A 20,788-nucleotide genomic window follows, 5' to 3' on the forward strand; every position below is an offset into this window, starting at 1 on the left:
TGGGGCGGGGGGAAGGGGAGGGGGAAGCCTCAGTTTTCTCATCGATAAAATAGGAGTCAGAGGGCTGGACGAGGTAAGTTCACATTTTCCTTCCCTTTCTGGTGGCCTGCACCCCACTCCCATGTCTACTGTCACCTCCTTCTTCACCCGCACCCGCACCTTCACCTCCAACTCTATCACCACCTCTTCTTCCATCCACACAACATCCCACTACCTCTTCTGGCCCATCTCTCCTCCACTTTTTCCATCGCCCTCCTCACTATTACCGCCACCCCTTCATTCTACCACCTCCACTACCTCCACCATCTGTGCCTCTCTTATCACCTCCTCTACTGCCATCACCATGTGCTCCACTGCCTCCTCCATCGCCGTCTGCCCTGCACGTCCGTCATCATAATTATGTCCACCATCATCTCCACCGCTACCATCACCTACCCCATTACCACCATCACCGCCTCCACCATCACCATCTAAACACCTTTCTCCCAGCCCAGGGCCCTGAGAGGACCTGGGTCTCCCCCTCTGCGAATTCCAGCCTCGCCGAGCCGCTGGCCCAGAAACACAGACTAGAGCCAGGGGTGGGCAAACTTTTTGACTTGAGGGCCACAATGGGTTCTTAAACTGGACCGGAGGGCCGGAACAAAAGCATGGATGGAGTGTTTGTGTGAACTAATATAAATTCAAAGTAAAGGAGCAGAGGGGAGAGCAAGAGAACTGGATAGAACAGCCGGATCCGGCCCGCGGGCCGTAGTTTGCCCATGGCTGGCTAGACCCAGAGACAGTCAAGCAGAGGCGAAAAGCCCATCGAGGGACAGAAAGGCATCTGTTCACATGACTTACATGTGGGGAACCACACGGGCCTATGAGAATGCAGAAGCTCAAAGCTGAACATTTTCCTCCTAAACTGAGCAGGATCACCCTAAGCAATCCGGCCATTGGGGGAGGCGGGGGTGATGGGGGGGAGGGTTGGGGTTTCAGGGACTGTTAGCACTGTAGTGGGCAAACTGCGGCTCGCGAGCCACATGCAGCTCTTTGGCCCCTTGAGTGTGGCTCTTCCACAAAATGCCACGGCCTGGGCGAGTCTATTTTGAAGAAGTGGCATTAGAAGAAGTTTAAGTTTAAAAAATTTGGCTCTCAAAAGAAATTTCAATCGTTGTACTGTTGATATTTGGCTCTGTTGACTAATGAGTTTGCCGACCGCTGGCTTAGCAGATAAGAATGAGAACAGGAAGGAGGAGGAAGGAGAGGGCCCGTAGACATCCCGGAACTTTGTCACTCTTTCCCTCTTCTCTTTCGTTCATGTATTCATTCATTCAACAAACATTTCCCTGGGCCTGTTGAACATGACTTGTGCTAGGTTCTGGCCAAAGGAGCTCCCAGGACCCTCCTGCCAGTCCATTCTCCCACTGCTGGCTCTCCTACGCCCCGATTCCCTTCCTCCGGTACCCCAACCGGCTCGTACTGGTCTTGGGTCACTGAGGGCGCTCCCTTTCCTCATTGAAACTCAGGAGACCTCCTCAGCTTACCAGGTGACCTTGAACGTGTCTCCCTCCCAAACCACACCCACCGAGTCCAGGAGAAAGGAAAGCTGAGAGGTCCGGGGCTGGAAAGGGCCTGGCTGTGGGTGGGGACGTCCCAGGGCCTGCAGCAGCGGAAGTGTCTGCAGAAGAGGAGGGGCCGTGCTGAGGCTGAGGTGGGGACTCCAGTAGCTAGAGCCTGAGTGTCTGGCTCTGGGATGAGAAGGATAGGGCCAGGCAGGGGGCAGGCACCGAGGCCTGAAAATGGAGCAAGGGTGGGGGCCAAGGCAAGTCCTGAGCTGGCAGGACACCAGGAAGGTCACAGGATCAGGGTAGGGACTCAGGTGTCCCCGAGGCCCTGAGGAGGGTACTGACTTCGAGTCACTTGGCTCTACTTTACCCTCAGGTGTGTCAATGCCCCTCCCTTGAGCAAGGGCCAGCCAGGCCTACTGGTGGGGGGAGCGGGAGGGTACAGACAGACAGACAGCTTACTCCATGCTGCCAGGTGGGACCCAGGCCAAGCCAGTGGGCACTCTTCCCCACACCCCCATGACTGTTCCAACTTCAGCAGTCAGCTGGAAGGGTTCCCAGAGGGTAGGCCACCTGGCCCTGACCACCTCTAGGTTGGGATGCCTGTGCCTTTAAATTCTCAGCAGGTTGAAACGGCTGATGACATCACTGGTTCCCGGGAGCAGAGGAGCTGGAGCCGGAGCCTGTGGGAGCCTGTGGGAGCCCGGGCTGCCAGGGGCTGCAGACATGGAGGGCCACAGCAGCAGTGGCAGCAGGAGGCCAGGGACCCTGGCTGGCCTGGGCCCCCTGCCCATGCCCCACGGGGTTTTCCAAACTGGAGCACCCTCCAAGGTAAGACCCTTAAAGCCTAGCCTCTCCATTCCTGATCCTTGGTCCCACACCCCCCACACACACACTGCACACACTGCAGGCACCCCGGTGCCCCTGGCTGAGGGGCCGGCACTCTCCTCTGCCCACTGAGCAGGGATGGGTGAACAGGGCCCCCTGGGGCCTGAGGGGGCCGTGATGGGACATCCAGAGAGAAATGGAGTTAGCTATCTCCAGGAGCCCCCAGGAGAACGCTGGACTGGTGGTGTTAGGGGACCCAGCTGGGCTCCAGCGCTGCTGTGTGACCTTGGGCAACTTGCTTGTTCTCTCTGAGCCAATGCAAAATAAGGAGGCTTGTCCCTGAAGACGAAAACTGTGACATCTGGGATGTCTAAGTAGTTAGTGCTGGGGGCGGTGTGGTGGTTGCTGCTGGTGGTGGTGGTGGGTGGGGGGTGCACAGTGGGATACCTGGAGCCAAGGAGGATGCCCAAAATGCAGCCTTAAAGGGCTGAGTTTGGGGAGGGAGGTGGAGGCAGAGTTTCAGGTTCTCTGGACCGAGAAGGGCACGGGATGCAGGCAGACTGCATCTCTGGAGGCCGGCATGGGGCCACCCCGGGGCGAATGTGAATCGTCTGCCCTCGCTGGCAGAGGACAAGAAACAGGAGACAGATGGGGACGAAAAAAAGAGGTCTCTCCAGGGGCCGGGTGACCCCCATTTTACCTGCCGGACAGAAGGAGGCTGCTTACCAGTCCTCACGAGTGGGAGAGAAGGTGAAGGGGGTAAGAGGGCATAACCTGGCACAGAGAGGTGTGACGCCAGAACCAACAGAATGCTGGGCTTGTTCTGAACATTAGAATCACGCTTGGCAAAGAGAGACTCCTCCGTAGGGCTCAAGTAGAATCCTAGCAAACGTTGGGCTCATAAATGAAAAGAAAAAAGAAAAGAAAAGAAACTAAGGTATTCCAAGAACCAGGTGTGGCCAGGGACCCTCCACCCACCTCCTTTGTTTTGCAGACAGGGAAACTGAGGCCCTGGGCAAGGAGGTGCTCACCTAAGGTCGCACAGAGCTGGGCTTGGGACAGACATGGCCATTCTCAGCCAGGCTCTTGCTCCTGCATGGAGTTCTGGGGATGGGTGAGGAGGACAGAGAGGGCCGTGACCACGGTGTGAAATGTGTGCTGGGGGGACCTGAGGGCTCCTGGGAGCTGTGGAAGAAGGAAGGTATGGAGCAGGCTGGACCTAGGGTGTCCAGAGTGAGCAGATCTGGGGTGTCAGGTCAGAAGCCCTTGCCCATGAGAGCAGCAGAGATGGCAGGGAATTTGCCCAGGAAAGCCGGCTCCAGCCCCCCAACACTCCAGGGAGTGGGTGCCAGCCAGGAGGGTTCGGACTACACTCTGCCTCATTGGAGTCAGGAGTCTTAGTTTCCCCGACTCTGAAAGAGGTGTCGAACTTGAGGGAGGGGATACGGTTCAGTGTCCTGTTTCCCCCCCAAAAAGAAGCTGATTTGCAGCAGGATGGATTGAGGTAAGATATGAGGAAGAACTTTCTTGGGAAGATGTACCTTTCTTAGCTAGATGAAGTCTTCTGGGGTCTAATATGGAAGTCGGGGCCCAAGCCACGGGTTAGGGTTACCCTGTGTTTTTAACTTGTCCTCTACAAGGTGGACTCGAGTTTTCAGCTCCCAGCCAAGGAGAACGCAGCCCCTGTGCCCTTGCAACCAAGGCTGGCTCTGGCACCTCTGGGGCCACGTGCTGGTATGCCACCTTCCTCGGAGGGGCCAAGGCTGGCTCTGGCATCTCCTCGACCCCTCCTGGCTCCGCTGTCTACCCTTGGAGGGCAGAAAACAGCTCTCACCTGCCACAGCGCCAGCCTGGCTCCAGCGTCCGTGGGCCAGTTGGTGGTGTCTGCCGCTGCTGCGTCGAAGCCTCTTCCAGCAACATCAGGCTCCATCCTGGCTCCGACATCCCCGGGGCAGCTGGCGATGTCTTTCCCAGACGCGCCAAGGCTGCCACCAGCCACCCTGGGGCCCAGGCTGGCTCCCATGTCTAGGGACCAGAAGCAGACAGTACCTGCCTCTGTGAAACCCAAGCCAGCACTGGCCACCTCCGGCCTGAGCCTGGCCCTGGCATCTGAGGAGCAGCACCCACAGGCCCCCTCCACGTCTTCCCCAATGCCCAGTCCTATCCTGTCGCCCTCTCAGGAACAGACCCTGGCTCCAGCATCCATGACATCAGCCCCGGCCTCTGTGGGACCGACACCAGCTAAACAGAGGGATGCCCCCGCCCCTAGGTCTCTCCCCCCGTCTGAAGGGCATCTCCAGCCTCCAGCTCAGGCATCCAGTCCTGCGGTCTCCCCATCTTTGATCCAATCTCCCCCAGACCCCCGGCTCTCCCCCTCCTTCAGAGCCAGGCCCGAGGCCCCCCGCAGCAGCCCTGAGGATCCGATCCTGCCCCGGCCAACCCAGACGCTGCCCCTGGATGTGAGCCAGGGCCCTCCAGAGCCTGGCACGCGCTCCCCAGGACTGCTGTCCCCCACCTTCCGGCCAGGGGCCCCCTCAGCTCAGACTGTGCCCCCGCCTCTGCCCAAGCCACCCCGGTCTCCCAGCCGCTCCCCCAGCCGCTCTCCCAACCGCTCCCCCTGTGTGGCCCCAGCCTCTGAGATGGCCCTCCCCAGGCCTGGCACCCAGGGTGCAGGGCCTGGCGGGCGCCTGAGCCCCAGCTTTCAGCCCCGAGAAATTCCAGCCCCAGTCACCACCTCCTCGTCTACACCCACCTCATCGTCCTCCTCCTCTTGGTCAGCTCAGCCCACCTGCAAGAGCGACCCCGGCTTCTGGTGAGGGGGCTTCTTCCAAGGAAGATGGTGGGGGCGTGAGCCCCGAGACTAGCCATCCTTCCTATCCTAGTTTGCCGGCCTTGGGGAGAGTCCTCGGGGTGCTGGGCCCCCTCGGGGACACTCGGAAGACAGCATGCCCTCCTAAGGGACTTGCCCGCCCTTATCTCAATCCATTTCCCCTGGGAGAGTCTGGAGGGAGGGATACGGGCCCAATGAGGGGCCTTCTGGGGGTTTCCACCCACACCTGCCTCAGTTTCCCTCCCCAGAAAGAGCCCTGTGGGAGGGAGATTGAAGATGAGAGAATGGCGCCCAGCAGTAACCCCTCCTACTCTGGCACCCCCCCCCCCCGCAGGATCACTGTGGTCACGTGGAATGTGGGCACCGCCATGCCCCCTGACGACGTCACATCTCTCCTCCACCTGGGCGGTGGCAGCGATGACAGCGACAGGACAGACATGATCGCCATAGGGTGAGGGGACAGGGTGGGTGCCCCCTCCCCCCAGACCCTCACCCATGGGAGGGGCTTCTAGGGCGTCCTTCAACCCTCCGGCTCACCTCACCCCACACCCCAGGTTGCAGGAAGTGAACTCCATGATCAACAAGAGGCTCAAGGACGCGCTCTTCACAGATCAGTGGAGCGAGCTTTTCATGGATGCGCTCGCGCCTTTCAACTTCGTGCTGGTAATGCCTCCCTCACCCTCCGGATGGGCAGAGACCCCTGGGTGCCGGGCCCGATGGGTCTGTGAAAAGGGAGGACGGAGGAGCAGACCTTAAGGACGGGCCAGGGCCAGGGCCAGGGCGGGGAAGCGGGAGTCGGGCCCTGTCCCTGGGCCAAGCCGCCTCCCCCGCAGGTGAGCACGGTGCGGATGCAGGGCGTCATTCTGCTGCTGTTCGCCAAGTACTACCACCTGCCCTTCCTGCGGGACGTGCAGACCGACTGCACGCGCACCGGCCTGGGTGGCTATTGGGTGAGCGCGCGCGAGTGGCCGCGAGCGGACGGAGCCCTGAGGGGTCCGTGGATGAGTCCCCAGACCCCCTGCACGGTCAAGGGCTCCTCTCCACGCTCCACCCCTCCCCCTGAGGCCCGTCGCTCCCCAGCCCCGCCCACCACCTCATTCTATTTTTCTAGACCCCGCCCCCTTGTTGTCCTGGCAGGTGGGGGTCCCAGGGCCCTGCCCCTTTTGCTAAGAACCCACCCCTCTCCAAGCCTCCTCCGCGGGGCTGGCTGTCCCCGCTCCCCTGTGCGCCCCCGCCCAGCGCCTCGCCTCCTGCCTGGACCCCACTCATGACCTGCCCACCGTTGCCTCCCAAGGGCAACAAGGGTGGAGTGAGCGTGCGCCTGGCGGCCTTCGGGCACATGCTCTGCTTCCTGAACTGCCACCTGCCCGCGCACATGGACAAGGCGGAGCAGCGCAAAGACAACTTCCAGACCATCCTCAGCCTCCAGCAGTTCCAGGGGCCCGGGGCGCAAGGCATCCTGGACCACGAGTACGGGCGGCGCGGGGCCGAGTGGGGCTTGGGCGGGGCTGGTGGAGGTGCGCGCCCCCCCACCCCCCAATTGGCAAGGAGAAACTTGATACTATCCTGGGTGGGTCTTGAGGGAAAAGGCGGGGCTGATGGAGGTGGGTCACCATCCGTCTAGGAACCGGAATGCTGGGTAAGTTTGATGGGACCCGAGCCTGCAGAGTGGCGCTTTGCTGAGGGGCAGAGCCTTACTGAGGGTCTGAACCTGGCTTTCCAGATCCACAGCTCCCTGCTACTCGGTGGTGGGCTGGGGGCTCTGCGGCCACCCAGCCACTTCGTCATCGCTAGGGGCATCCAGCGTTGTGGGGTTGGATGGGGGTGCAGAAGATATCTGGGTTGGGCTCTTCCACCCCATGGACCCCACTGACTTCCACCCCCGAACAGCCTTGTGTTCTGGTTCGGGGACCTCAACTTCCGCATTGAGAGCTACGACCTGCACTTCGTCAAGTTCGCCATTGACAACAACCAGCTCCACCAGCTCTGGGAGAAGGACCAGGTGTGGAATCCCAGCCTGCACCCCAAAACCCTTAGCACACCTGGACCCCAGGCTATGGTCTTTGCCCTCACCTGCCCTGCCCAAGCTGTGGTCCAATTCTTCCTTTCTGGCCCCTCACAGCTCAACATGGCCAAGGATACCTGGCCCATCCTCAAGGGCTTCCAGGAGGGGCCCCTCAACTTTGCACCCACCTTCAAGTTTGACGTGGGGACTAACAAATATGATACCAGGTGAGCTCAGCTCTGGGGTGAGGTGGGGGGCTGTGGGCTGAGGTCTTCAAGATAAGGAAGACAGGGAAGAGCGACGGGAGGCAAGGCTGAGGGCTGTGCCTTGACCCACTGCCCCGGAAACTCGGGCTTACGCCTGCCCACCGCAGTGCCAAAAAGCGGAAGCCAGCCTGGACAGACCGTATCCTGTGGAAGGTCAAGGTTCCAGGTGGAGGTCGAAGCCCCTCCGGACAGCAGAGCCACTGGCTCCAGGTGACCCAGCACAGCTACCGAAGCCACATGGAATACACCGTCAGTGACCACAAGCCTGTGGCTGCCCAGTTCGTCCTGCATGTGAGTCCTGGCCTCACCCTCTTCGCATGACGTCCCCAAGCCCAGCTCAGCATTCTACAGCCCACCCCTCGTACCTGCCCTTGGCAGTCCCCATTTGTTGAAGCGGAGTGGGAGTGGGTTATGATCTCCATTTTCATATGGGGAAACTGAGGCTCAGAGACACAGCATCACGTGCCCAGGGTCACACAGTTGGTAAAGGGGAAAGTTAGGAATTGAACCCAGGTGAGCCTGGTTTCAAAGCCCATGCCTTTTCCACTCATCTCTAACTCCCTTCTTCCAAGAAAGGTTTAGGGCAGTGGTCGGCAAACTCATTAGTCAACAGAGCCAAATATCAACAGCACAACGATGGAAATTTCTTTTGAGAGCCACATTTTTTAACCTTAAACTTCTTCTAATGCCACTTCTTCAAAATAGACTTGCCCAGGTCGTGGTATTTTGTGGAAGAGCCACACTCAAGGGGCCAAAGAGCCGCATGTGGCTCGCGAGCTGCAGTTTGCCAACCACTGGTTTAGGGCAACTTATGTTAAAATTCAAGTATATAATAAGGCCAGCAAACTCAAAATGTTTACTTTAACCCCATGCAGCTTTATATTTATTTTATTTTTAATCCTCACCCAAGGATATTTTTCCATTGATTTTTAGAGAGAGTGGAAGAGAGAGGGAAAGACAGAGAGAAATATTGATGTGAGAGGAAACACATCGATTGGTTGCCTCCTGCATGCACCCTGACCAGGCCCGGGCCGGGGAGGAGCCTGCAACCAAGGTATGTGCCCTTGACCAGAATCGAACCTGAGACCTTTTGGTCCACAGGCCAACGCTCTATCCGCTGAGCCAAATCAGCTAGGGCTATTTTTTTCTTTTTTAATGAACCATCATGACATTTGGCTTTATAACATGCCAGGCATAATAACAGTAAGGTAGTTATGGGGAGAGGGAGTAGAGATATAAAGAATACAAAACTAAACTCTAAATAGTTACTATAATTGAGCATTGTGTTTAGGGTTGAGGCCCTAGCGGCCAGTGTAAAAAGAGGAAATGCAAGAATGTCAGAACTGGACCCGGAGACTGTAACCCAACCGGATGGGGAAAACGAAGCCCCTAGGGGGGTAGACGTGTGCCCTGAGTTCCACACAGGCTCAGTGGCAGAGCTGGGTAGATTCCATCTTTCCAGCCCTGAAACCCAACTCCAGGCCCTCCGATCTCTTGATCGGATAAGGGGGAGCCGCAGGCCAGAGAATGTTTTCCTTGATAACTTTGTCACATGGTCGGTCAGTGGGACATTGGCCAGTATTTGCAGCTGGGAAAGACAATCTGCCTGTGTCTGGCCTCCGGTGACCTTTGGTAAAAGGCTGAGGTGTGAGGTTGAACCCTCACCTCGAGAACCACTCCTTTTGGATGTCCTTCCCTGACCCTCCCTCCTCATCCGGGACTCTGTCCCCTGTAAAACATTGCCTGTGGAGCACCGACTACATGCCAGGCCCCGTGTGGGGCACCTGACATATGTCATCCCTTTGAATGCCTTAGCAGGCCCCAAGATGTCCAAATTCTCCTCCCAGTTTCCTTACCCAGAAAGCAACACAATCAGAATGAGTGGTGGGAGGTGGGGGTGGGGGGTGTTAGTGGAAGTTTTGACCCATGGAGGCCATTCCCAAGAGCCCAACCTGGCCCGACTGGGATTTGGAGCCCAGGGGCAGTGAGAGGATGTGCTGTTTTGTGTGTTTTTTTTTCTGGAACAGTTTGGCTCAGAAGCTGCGGGAGGGAAACCTGAAACCAGATCAACAGGAAGCAGACAAAAGATTGAGGCTGGCACCACTTGAGTCCTTCTCTGAGGGACAGAGGAGGAGCCACTACCCTGGCCACTTGCCACCCCGGCAACCCCACCCATGCGGGTGACCCTGGGAGGAGGGTGCTCGTGGCTGTAAATTGTCTTTATGGACTGATGACAGGGTCATAGTCACCTCTTTACTATACGGAAGGGGAAGCTGAGAGCTGGGTTGGCTGGGGGCTTCCGTGAGGTCGCAGAGCAAGTTAGTAGCAGAGCCTAGAAGTGACGTGAGGTCTCCAGCCCTTTACCCAGGGCTTTTCTGGCCCACTCAGGGGTGCTCAGCTTCCCCCAGAATATCCAGCACACTGTGTCTCCCTTACTAGCATACAAGTGTATGGGACGCTGTGTTCTGGGAAGTGTATGGGACGCTTCACAAACAGTGTCTCATTGAATCTGCCCAACAGCTCCAAGAGTTCAGTAAGATCATCCAGGTTTATAGACAGAAGCCCTGGCATTCAGAGAGGTTGAAAAGTTCACCAAGCCCTGGCCGGTTTGGCTCAGTGGATAGAGCGTCGGCCTGCGGGTTGAAGGGTCCCAGGGTTGATTCCGGTCAAGGGCACATGCCCGGGGTTCAGGCTCGATCCCCAGTAGGGGGCGTGCAGGAGGCAGCCGATCCATGATTCTCTCTCGTCATTGATGTTTCTCTCTCTCTCTCTCCCTCTCCCTTCTTCTCTGAAATCAGTAAAAATATATTAAAAAGGAAAAAACAAACTCACCAAGGGTCCTGCAGCCTGTCAATGACATCCAGGGCCAAACGCATGGTCTACGAACGTCAAAGCTGTGTTCTCATTCACTCCTTAAGGACGCTCTGAGCAGAAGGAGCTGGGCTGGGAGGCAGGAAGCCTAGCTTTTATCCTAGACCTGCTCTGCCTCAGTTTCTCCGTCTTTGCAGTAGCTTCAAAGGCCCTTATCTCAGCCTATGTGTGCTGGCTCAGGCCCAAGGGTGCCTGGAATTGCTAGAGGGCCTTCGCTGATGTTGCCCCCGCCCCTGGGCAGTTTGCCTTCAGGGACGACATGCCCCTGGTGCGGCTGGAGGTGGCGGAAGAGTGGGTGCGGCCGGAGCAGGCTGTGGTGAGGTACCGCGTGGAAACCGTGTTCGCCCGGAGCTCCTGGGACTGGATCGGCTTGTACCGGGTGAGAAGGGCGAAGTGGTCAGCGACTTGGGGAAGGAAGGGCCTGCAGGAGGGCAACTGGGTCCCCAGGTGGGAATCATGGCTTCTCCAGAGTTTGATGCCACTCAGGGAGGCTGCTGGGGTCAGGCCCCAGGGGTCAGAGCCCTGATTCCTGTCCCCCCCCAGGTGGGTTTCCGCCACTGCAAGGACTATGTGGCTTATGTCTGGGCCAAACACGAGGATGTGGACAGGAACAACTACCAGGTACTCAAGGGAAGCGGGGGGAGGGGAAGAAGTCCCCACTGCCTTTTGTGGGGGGGTGTGTGCTGTGGCTATCTCTCTGACCCCAACCTTGGCTTATGCCCTGGACCCACCAGGTGACATTCAGTGAGGAGTCGCTGCCCAAGGGCCATGGAGACTTCATCCTGGGCTATTACAGCCACACCCACAGCAGCCTCATTGGAGTCACTGAGCCCTTCCAGGTGAGTAACCAGACTGCACGGCCGGGAGTACCGAAGATCCGGTTCAAATGCCACGGCCTCTGCTTTTTAAAAAAATATTTTTATTGATTTCAGAGAGGAAGGGAGAGGGAGAGAAAGATAGAAACATCAATAATGAGAGAATCATGGATCAGCTGCCTCCTGCATGCCCCACACTGGGGATCGAGCCCACAACCAGGGCCTGTGCCCTTGATTGGAACCGAACCAGGGACCCTTCAGTCCACAGGCCGACGCTCTATCCACTGAGCCAAACCGGCTAGGGCGCGGCCTCTACATTCTGCTCCGTGGCCCCCTACATGTAGCCTGACCTCCCCGGGTCTAATGAGGAGAAGTTGGGGGTTGGTGAGAAGAAGTCGGTGGCCGGTTGGGGATCGGGGCACTCCAGCGACCCACCTCCCCGCCAGATCTCGCTGCCTACCTCGGAGTCGTCCAGTAGCAGCACACACAGCTCAGGGACCAGCTCGGAGGAGGAGGATGACAGCACCCTGGAGCTGCTCGCACCCAAGTCCCGAAGCCCCAGCCCTGGCAAGTCCAAGCGGCACCGGAGCCGCAGCCCAGGCTTGGCCCGCTTCCCAGGCCTGGCCCTCCGGCCCTCCTCCTGTGAACGCCGGGGCACCAGCCGCAGCCCCTCACCCCAGAGCCGTCGCCTGCCCTGTGTGGCCCCCAACAGGGGCAGCAGTGATGGAGGCACCCAGGGCTGTAGTGAGGAGGGGCTCTCTGGGCTGCCTGGTCCCTGGACCCTCCCCCCATCTGTGCCTCGAAGCCTGGGCTTGCTGCCTGCCTTGCGCCTTGAGACTGTAGACCCTGGAGGTGGTGGCCCCTGGGAACTTGACCAGGAGGCCCCGACCCCCGACAGCCTGTCTCCCAGCCCTCAGGGCCGGCAGAAGTTGGAGGAAGGGGGCCTGGGGCCCTGAAGCTGGGGTGGGCAGGCGGGTACAGGTGGCTCCCACACTGACCCAGTCTGTAAACCCACCTGCCTCTCTCCTGCTGCTGCTCCAGCTTTCTCCACACCTGACACTCTGTCCCGGCCAGGGATGGCCAACTGGGGTCCCTTAAACTCAGTCCTGACACCTCAACTGTGACAATCAGCAAAGCCCGACCTAGGCCCCCATCTGGGATGGGAGAAGGGCGATCCTAGAGGTCATTGATTAGGAATTAAATTCTCTAGCCTCGCTCCCGACTCCTTCTTAACTTGTTAGCAGTCTCGGGGGGGGGGGGGTAGGGGGAGTCAGAGAAAGGGACTCAAGGAGAGAATGTACGGATCTGACAAGCACCGGGCACCAGCTGTATACGTTACACACGCCATCTCCTTTAATCGGCACCACAGCCCTGAGTTGTGGTGTTGAGTCCAGAGCAGTTCTTAGTCCCATTTCACAGGTGAGCAAACTGAGGCCTCCAAGAGGTTGCGTGAGGCCTCTCAAAATCAGGCACCCGAGCACGGTTTGGCAGTGCGTTGGAGGGAGGGGATATTTACTAGGTCCTAAGCGCTGGCCATGCATCGGCTCACATAACCCTCAACAACCCTCTGAGGTAGGTAGGTCCTGTTTATCCTGCTCCTTTTTAAAGGGGAAACCAAGACTCAGGTTGGGGGAGGAGGCCCCTTGCTCAAAGGCACAGGGGAGATTGGAATTTAGGGTCAGGGCAGAGTGAGTGGGCCAGCAGCTGTTCAGAGAAGGGGTCTCCCGGGAGAAGGGGAGCTGGGAAGTCCCTCTCTAGGGCCCCTGATCTTGGATTCAGACACAGGCACTTCTGTGGCATCCCTCATTCCCTGCCTGCTGCCTGGGGCCTCCGCACGCAGGCGCTCAGGTTCCCCTGGGCCAGACCCTGAGACATGTATTCCCGTTGCAACATGAACGTACGTGCGCCTCCTCCCAGTACCTCCGAGGCTGCTGCCCCTCGGTACCCCTGCCCCATTCCCATCTGGAGTGAAGTGCCCTGGCAAGGTCCCAGCCCAGGGCATCAGAATGAGCCTCCTGAATGCCACAGTCCAAGCACAGAGGGGTTGGGTCACCAGCCCAAGGTCACCCAGCACAGCAGGAGGCATAGTCCAGCGTTTGGGCCTTGGCCCCCTCCTAAAAGCCCGGGCCACCATTCAGTGTAACACGTGGAAAAGAGGCTGAGACCCCCCCGGGGCCTAGCAAAGCCACGGGTCCAGTTCTGGGCGTGAACGCTGGAACCGACGTCCCTGGTTCCAGGGTGTCTGCAGCTCTTGGGTCTTCAGGCTGCCTGGGTCTGCTGCAGGCACCGGTCATAGAATGACAGGGGGGCCTTTGGGGGCTCCGAAGGCCGGGCCTGCCCCCGCTCTGTGCCTGTGCCCCTGAGTCTCCTCCGCTGAAGTCGCTTTAAGTGCCGAGCCGACACCTTGATGGCCCTGGGGCCCCTGGAACAGCTGCGGGAAGAGAAAAGTGGGGCAGGCGGTCACGGCAGCCAAGGACTCACCCTGCTCTGTGGACACAGGAGCGGAGGCCCCGGGGAGCAGGGCTGGAGCTGGGGAGGGGTGGTGATCCTAGAAGGGGGCAGAATAAACCAGCCCAGCGGCCTGGGTTCTGCGGCTGGCCTGGCGGCTGCAGGAACCTGGACCAGTCTGGCCTGTTTCCTCACGTGTGAAATAGGAGAAGTAGCACGGGGCTGGCTTTGAGAATCAGACTTCGAAATGAGATTGTGAGTTAAGCAAGCGTTTTAACGACGTGTCCACGGGCCTTAGGCTGGGTGCACCTCACACACACCATTTCCTCGGCGTCTATAACCATTTTACAGATAACAACATAGAGGTGTGGAGAGTTGACTCAACTCGTCAGGTCACATAGGAAGTAAATGACAGAGTCAAGATGCCATCCAGCCCGGCTGGTGTGGCTCCGTGGTTAAGCATCGGCCCAGGAACCAGGAGGTCACGGTTCGATTCCCAGCCAGGGCACATGCCTGGGATGTGGGATCCTCAGCAGGGGGTGTGCAGGAGGCAGCTGATCAATGACCCTCTCTCATCCTTGATGTTTCTATCTCTCCCTCTCCCTTCCTCTCTGAAATCAATCAAAAAAAAAAAAAAAGATGCAGCCCATATGGGCCTGAACCCAGGCACCAGGGCGTAGGGAGAGGACAATGGAGCTCAGAGGTCCCTGACCTCTGCCCCAGGTGCACCAGGCGGGCATAGGCTACCCACCCCCTTGGGAAGAGTGCCCCTCCCTTCTGACTCCGCTCTCACTTACTCTGGGCTCTCAGCACAGTCCAGGGGCGGGGCCAGCTTGAAGCAGGTCGTGCCCAGCAGCTCCCAGAGCATGTTGGCATCTGTGGGTGGGCTGTGGAGCCTCAGGGATCGTGCTAATCTGAGGGCAGAGACAGGCTCAGGCTGGGGAAAGGCCTCGCCAGCCAGGTGCCCCCTCCCAGTGCCTCGCAGCGGGCAGCCCACCCCCAAGGGTCGGAGCAGGCCTCACCGGCGCGTGCAGTTGCAGTGGAAGAGGGGCTCTCGGGCACCGTTGAGCAGCTGGAACTTGGTCTCCTGGGGCCCGATCTGGTGCTCACAATTGTCCAGGTGGCGGAAGCTGCGGCAGGCCTGGCGGGCAACTGGGGGCAGTGTGGTGGTGAGGGGAGCCCAGTCCCCCCAGGGGGCCTCCCTCCATGCCCACTGCCATCCAGAAGAAACACCAGCACATGGGCTCAGACACACACACACACACACACACACAGACTCCTTCCATCTCATGCCTTTGTGCCCTCATAGCGCCACACATATCACACACACACACACACACACACACACACACACACACACACACACACGTGTGGGGCTCCAGAGCGCTGAGGGTGGTCAGAAAAGATTCCCTGGAGGCAGAGGCTGCTAAGCTCGGCTGGGAGAGAGGACAAGGAGGGGAAAGTGCTCCAGGCAGAAGGAACAGCATGTGCAAAGGCCCAGAGGTCGGAGAGAGCAAGTTGCTTTTGTGGGACCAAATGAAATCTGTGAAACTCAAGTTTCGACGGAGGAGTAGGTTTCGCAGAACCAGTACCCGAGGGCCCAAGGGTGTTGGGACACTGTCAGTTCAGGTAAGAGGAGAAGGGTGGGGGCTCCGAGGGCAGCGGCATTGTCCAGTTGGAAGCTTATGGAAATCCCTGTGGCTGCAGTGTGGCTTGAGGGAAGGAGAGAGACCCCGGGAAGAGCGTGGAGCAGGAAAGGAAGTAACACAGGACCTCCACACAGGCACAGAGGCCGGGACACCTCCTCCCCACAGGAACCCCCCAGGTTAGGTTCTGAGCTCACCCTGAGGTTTTAGGGCACCCGGAGGCCCCTGATGGCCCGAATGGGTGACTTCCAGCCAGGCTGTGGGGGCCAGATCAGGCCTGGGGGAGGCCTCGGGGGCCTGGAGGGCTGCGGCATTGTCTTTGCTGGGGTGCTGGGATCCTTCCCGCTCTAGTGGCCACTTCCAAGGGCGCTGCTTCTGTCGCGGCTTGCTGGGGGCTGGGCTCGGGGCGCTGGGAGTCAGGGCCACGGCTGGGGAGCTCCACGAGGCATTGTAGAGGGTCTTCGGCTGGAGGCGGGCGAGGGGGATGGAGCCGTAGGTCCTACACCTAGGAGGTGGCGATGGATGGCAATTGATAACCCAGAATCCCCGCTTCTAGAAGCTCCCCCCCTTCATCTCCATGGAGACCAAGGCTTGGTCAGCCCCACCCCTCATCCCACTGGGTTGTGTGGGGCATGGGGGTGAGGGGGGTGGGAGGGAGAATGTTTGCCTTCTGGGCCCCGCCCTGTTGAGAGGACAGAGAGAACGAGGCATCATTCCCTGGAAGACAGACAAACAGCCTCCCTCCCTGGGAAAGGGCCCAGAGGGGGCTGATACGTACCCGCCCCACCAGTACCAGGCCACGCACGCCTCCTGCTCCTCCAGCACAAAGCAGGGGGTCTCCAGCACATTGAAGAAAGCCACGCCCACAAGGTCTGAGACGGAGTCCTGCTGGTTCTGCAGGCACTGCCGGAACCTGCCACAGAGCCAGCACTCAGGTCCCCAGGCCACAGAGGGCCCCTGGCTCCTCCCCAAGCCCCCCAGCCACTACCAGCAGGTGGCAGGGGTCCAAGAGGCGTGGCTCAGCGTTTGAGCATCGACCTAGGAGCCAGGAGGTCAGGGCACATGCCGGGGTTGTGGGCTCTATCCCCAGTGTGGGGCGTGCAGGAGGCAGCCCATCAATGATTCTCATTATTGATGTTTCTCTCTCTCTCTCCTCCCTTCCTCTCTGAAATCAATAAAAATATATATATTTTTTAAATGAAGAGTTCCTTCTCCACTCAGCCCTCAGCTTTCCCACTTGCATGGTGGTCCCAGGCTGTCTGAACCCTTAAGATGCTCTGGAATCCCAGTCTCTGCACCCAGGAGCTGAGTAACTCCGCCCCAGCCCCCCTGCCCACTGCCAACCTGGCATCACAGTCGCAGTGAGAGATGGTGTGGAACCGGTAGTTCTGGATGCCGTAGTTGTACTGGAAAGGCGAGATGGTCTGTGGGCAGTGGTCATGCTCCCGGCAGCAGAGGTCGGGGCCCCGGAAGACACCTGTAGGGCGTGGAGGGGGGCACCAGCTCAGCAGGGTCCCAGGAACCACACACTGGCTATGCCCGTGTGATGTTGGGACCGGAGACCCAGTGGCCTCAGGCAAATCAGTCTCCCTCTATGGGATTCACAGTTTCTTTTTATTTATTTATGTATTTAATATACTAGAGGCCTGGTGAATGAAATTCATGTGCTCAGGGGGTCACTCAGCCAAGCCTTGGGAGCTCTATATAATAAAATGGAGCCCTTGGGCCCTAACAGGTTTGGCTCAGTGGATAGAGCGTCGGCCTGCAGACTGAAAGGTCCCAGGTTCGATTCCGGTCAAGGGCATGTACCTTGGTTGCGGGCACATCCCCAGTAGGAGGTGTGCAGGAGGCAGCTGATCGATGTTTCTCTCTCATCGATGTTTCTAACTCTCTATCCCTCTCCCTTCCTCTCTCTAAAAAAGCAAAAAAATATATTTTTAAAAAAAGGGAGCCCTTGCCAAAACCGGTTTGGCTCAGTGGATAGAGCGTCGGCCTGCGGACTCAAGGGTCCCGGGTTCGATTCCGGTCAAGGGCATGTACCTTGGTTGCGGGCACATCCCCAGTGGGGGGTGTGCAGGAGGCAGCTGATCGATGTTTCTCTCTTGTCGATGTTTCTAGCTCTCTATCCCTCTCCCTTCCTCTCTGTAAAAAATCAATAAAAATATATTTAAAAAAAAAAAAAAAAAAAGGGAGCCCTTGAGGGATGTCTGACTGATGGCAGGTGGACGTCCTTAGTGCTGCTGTGGAGGCAGGAGAGGCTCCCATCACCACCGCTGCGCTCGCCAGCCGTGAGCCCGGCTTCTGGATGAGCCGTGCTCCCCTTGTGGGAGCGCACTGACCACCAGGGGCAGCTCCTGCATTGAGCGTCTGCCCCCTGGTGGTCAGTGCGCATCATAGCGACCGGTCGTTCTGCCGTTTGGTTGCTTTGCATATTAGCCTTTTATTATATAGGATTTTTATTGATTTCAGAGAGGAAGGGAGAGGGAGATAGAAACATCAGTGATGAGAGAAAATCACTGATTGGCTGCCTCCTGCACACCTCCTGCTGGAGATCAAGCCCACAACCTGGGCATGTGCCCTTGACTGGAGTGGAACCCAGGGCCCTTCAGTCCACAGGCCAACGCTCTATCCACTGAGCCAAACCGGCTAGGGCAGGGCTCACGATTTCAAAGCTGAAAGAGAAGACCCAGGCACAGCCTGGGCGGTGCAACTTCAAGTGCAGGGCAGCCTACCCAGGAGCCCAGGCCGCGGGAAGATCCGCCTGGGAGGGACTGCGGAGGCAGACCCGAGCTCACACCCAGATACCACTGTGAGGCCGTGAACGTGTGTGGCATGGAATGACAAACAGGCAGGGTGCAACCTTGGGTGCTGGCATGATGAAGCGTTGCCAGAAGGCCAGTCTGCCCCAGCTCGGGCGCCAAGTCCTCCCCCCGCCCTCCGCACACACCACAGGCAGCTGTGCTGAGAGTGCAGAAAAGCCATCTGAGCGATAATGCCTTTTACTGAGCGTTTCGCAAGAGCCCGGCTTCCCACACCCAAGCTCGCCGCAGCCCTGCCAGCCAGGTGTCCCTTCAGGATCCTGGTGAGGGAACTGGCCCGCAGAGCGTGGACCTGCCAAACTGGTATGTGAACCCAGGCCCTTGGGTCTCAGCGTCCACCCCACTGGCCACTCTGTGCTCATAAGGCCCGGATTTGGTTCAGCTGAGCCCGGATCCAGCCCAGCCTGTCCCCTCCCTGACGGTGATGAACGAGGACTGCCAGGTGTGAGTAGGACCTTCCCCATCTATGACCTCATTTAAGCCTCCCATGATGAGACGTATGGCCACCCTCATTTTACAGATAAGGACACTGGGGTTCAGAGTGGTTAAGTCACCGCCTCAAGGACACACAGCCTGGGAGAGTGGAGGCCAGGGCGAAAGCCCGAACTTCCCCCACCCCCAGCCCCCCAGCCCACACCCCCGTGGCTCACCCAGCTCCGTGGAGTTCCCGGCAGAGTCCCCGACTCCACACCACAGTGTGCCAGGAATGGTCCAGCCTCTCTTCTCCCGCGGCTGCCCCGCGCCGGGTGGTCCACGCTGCCCTGCCGCTCGCTTCTCCCTCACTCCTGCTGGCCTCCGGGCAGACGGCCGGCAGGCCCCCCACTGACGCTGAAGCCTGGCCAGGGCTCTCTGCAGCTCAGGGCCGGGGCTGTGGACGAAGAAGTCCCGGGAGATCTCGCCAGCGCAGAGGGCGCTGAAGGCTGCGGTGAGCTCCGGCTCCTCCTGCCGGCGACAAGCCTGCAGCCGCCCGTGCCCATCCCAGTGGGCATGGACCAGAGCCAGTCCCTGCGCATCCTTGCCCAGGAAGCTTAGGGACCCCGAGGGGCTGCCGGGGATGGACCTGGCCAGGTGGCAGGAGGTGCTGTTCCAGCGGAGGGCAGAAGAGCCCTCCAGGGCAGCCCCCAGGAAGCTCAGCACCCCCAACAGCCTTCTCAGAAGCCTCATCCCGCCCTGGCCCAGCCCCGTCAGACAAAGCGCCCGCGGTGGGATGCCTCTCCCTGGCGGTCCCGGCCGGCCCACGAGGCAGCAGCGCAGGAGCTGAACGGAAACGGTGCCGGGCAGACCCGGTGCAGCGGGGCCAATGAATGGAGCTTTGGGAGGGGGAGGAAGGAGGTTGGCGTATGGGGTGATCTCAAGCTTGTAACTGAATCCACCCGCTGGACAGGCTGCTGATTGGCTGAGAGTGCACTCGCCGAGGCCCACGCCCCCACTCACCCCGGCTTTCTCACTGCCATCCAGTCACCTGCTGGCAGCCCAGCCTGGACAGGGACTGTGGAAGCCAGAGCCCTGGGCCCCAGGAGACGGTACCACCTCTTCCCTGGGGAGGGAGCGGGCGCAGGGGCTCCGAGGAGGCTCCTGGAACTCATCCTCATCTCTGTACCCCAGGGGAAGCTGCCATACACCCACCTCCATGAAGCTGCAGGGCCATGGATTGGGTGAAAGAGGTGAGGGCAGGCCTGAGGCTCTGTGGTCACAAACTCTCCCTCCCACCCAACCCCCCAAATTCTGGGAAAGGGAGGCTTCTGGGAAAGAGGCCGGTGTGCCCTGGGTGCTCCCTCCAAATCCTGGTTCTTAGAAAGGCTCTTGACATAGCCAGGGGTCAGCGTCCCAGGGATTCCTGGAAGTCCAGGCATAGGTCTAGTTCAGAAGTCACTCTCCTGGTCTAATAGGCAGTAGGTAGAGACACAGCCAGAGCAGGACGGGAGAGCAACATGGGGCAGGGCTGATGCTCTGAACTTGAAGGGACTAAGGTCCCCAGAGGAGCAGAGGGTGGCCCAGGAGGCTGAAGCTGCAGCCACCTCTGTCCCTGGACTATGGCCACCTTGGGGACATAGCAGGCATTGTGTCTCCCAAGAGACAGGGGTGGTTCATCCATCAGGAAGGGGCTATATCCTGCATATGTTTCTATGTCCCAAAGCCAATGTATCATTCAGCATCCCACCACCTAAAAAAGCTGGTGTGGCCTGGCCAGCGAGGCTCAGTGGTTGAGCACCAACCTATGACCCAGGAGGTCACGGTTCAATTCCTGGTCAGGGTCCATGCCTGGGTTGTGGGCTCAATCCCCAGTAGGGGTCTTGCAGGAAGCAGCTGATCAATGATTCTCTCTCATCATTGATGTTTCTCTCTCTTCCTCTCTGAAATCAATAAAAAAATATATTTTCTAAAAGAGGGAGAAAGCAGGAAAAGCCCTCAAACTGTTGCAGGTCTGACATCTATAGGGGAGGGAGGAAAAGGGAAGGAGAGCTGGTACCCAGGCTTGTGCCCTGACGGGGAATTGAACAGCAATCTCCTAGTTCATAGGTCAACACTCAACCACTGAGCAACACTGGCCGGGCCCCAATTTAATGGTTTTAGTATGTTCATAGTTGTGCAACTATCATCACTACCTAATTCCAGAACGTTGCCATCATTCCAAAAAGAAATCCTGTAACCAGTAACAGTCATTCCACCTTTGTCCCTGAGTAGCTACTAATACTAGTATATTCCATGTCTC

At 58.8% G+C, this 20,788-nt stretch overlaps 2 protein-coding genes across 10 annotated transcripts; one reads left to right on the plus strand and one right to left on the minus strand.

The window, feature by feature from the left end:
- Positions 1 to 1,652: 1,652 nt before the first annotated feature.
- Positions 1,653 to 12,378, plus strand: INPP5J (inositol polyphosphate-5-phosphatase J). 8 transcript variants are annotated; one of them, XM_080649535.1, is made up of 14 exons: positions 1,653 to 1,693; positions 2,171 to 2,378; positions 4,556 to 5,187; positions 5,540 to 5,656; positions 5,760 to 5,868; positions 6,039 to 6,155; positions 6,500 to 6,675; positions 7,096 to 7,207; positions 7,328 to 7,437; positions 7,584 to 7,767; positions 10,589 to 10,726; positions 10,891 to 10,968; positions 11,082 to 11,186; positions 11,609 to 12,378. In XM_080649535.1, exons 2-14 carry the CDS (start codon positions 2,187 to 2,189, stop codon positions 12,116 to 12,118), a joined length of 2,580 nt encoding a protein of 859 aa, XP_080505661.1. In that variant the 5' UTR covers positions 1,653 to 1,693; positions 2,171 to 2,186; the 3' UTR covers positions 12,119 to 12,378. The 8 variants fall into 8 exon arrangements, with proteins under 8 accessions (XP_080505661.1, XP_080505658.1, XP_080505662.1 ...); XM_080649532.1 differs by having other exon boundaries at positions 1,665 to 1,923; positions 4,016 to 5,187; XM_080649536.1 differs by having other exon boundaries at positions 1,665 to 1,923; positions 2,174 to 2,378; positions 5,154 to 5,187.
- Positions 12,376 to 19,665, minus strand: PLA2G3 (phospholipase A2 group III). 2 transcript variants are annotated; one of them, XM_080649540.1, is made up of 8 exons: positions 19,510 to 19,665; positions 18,726 to 18,943; positions 16,601 to 16,733; positions 16,035 to 16,169; positions 15,454 to 15,761; positions 14,633 to 14,762; positions 14,408 to 14,524; positions 12,376 to 13,593 (listed from the first exon to the last, which is right to left on the minus strand). In XM_080649540.1, the coding sequence occupies exons 1-8, from the start codon at positions 19,659 to 19,661 to the stop codon at positions 13,422 to 13,424; spliced, it is 1,365 nt and encodes a 454-aa protein (XP_080505666.1). In that variant the 5' UTR covers positions 19,662 to 19,665; the 3' UTR covers positions 12,376 to 13,421. The 2 variants fall into 2 exon arrangements, with proteins under 2 accessions (XP_080505666.1, XP_080505665.1); XM_080649539.1 differs by lacking the exon at positions 19,510 to 19,665 and having other exon boundaries at positions 18,726 to 19,377.
- Positions 19,666 to 20,788: the final 1,123 nt, after the last annotated feature.

Source organism: Plecotus auritus (genome assembly GCF_963455305.1).
Source record: "Plecotus auritus genome assembly, chromosome: 13".
Classification (NCBI taxonomy): domain Eukaryota; kingdom Metazoa; phylum Chordata; class Mammalia; order Chiroptera; family Vespertilionidae; genus Plecotus; species Plecotus auritus.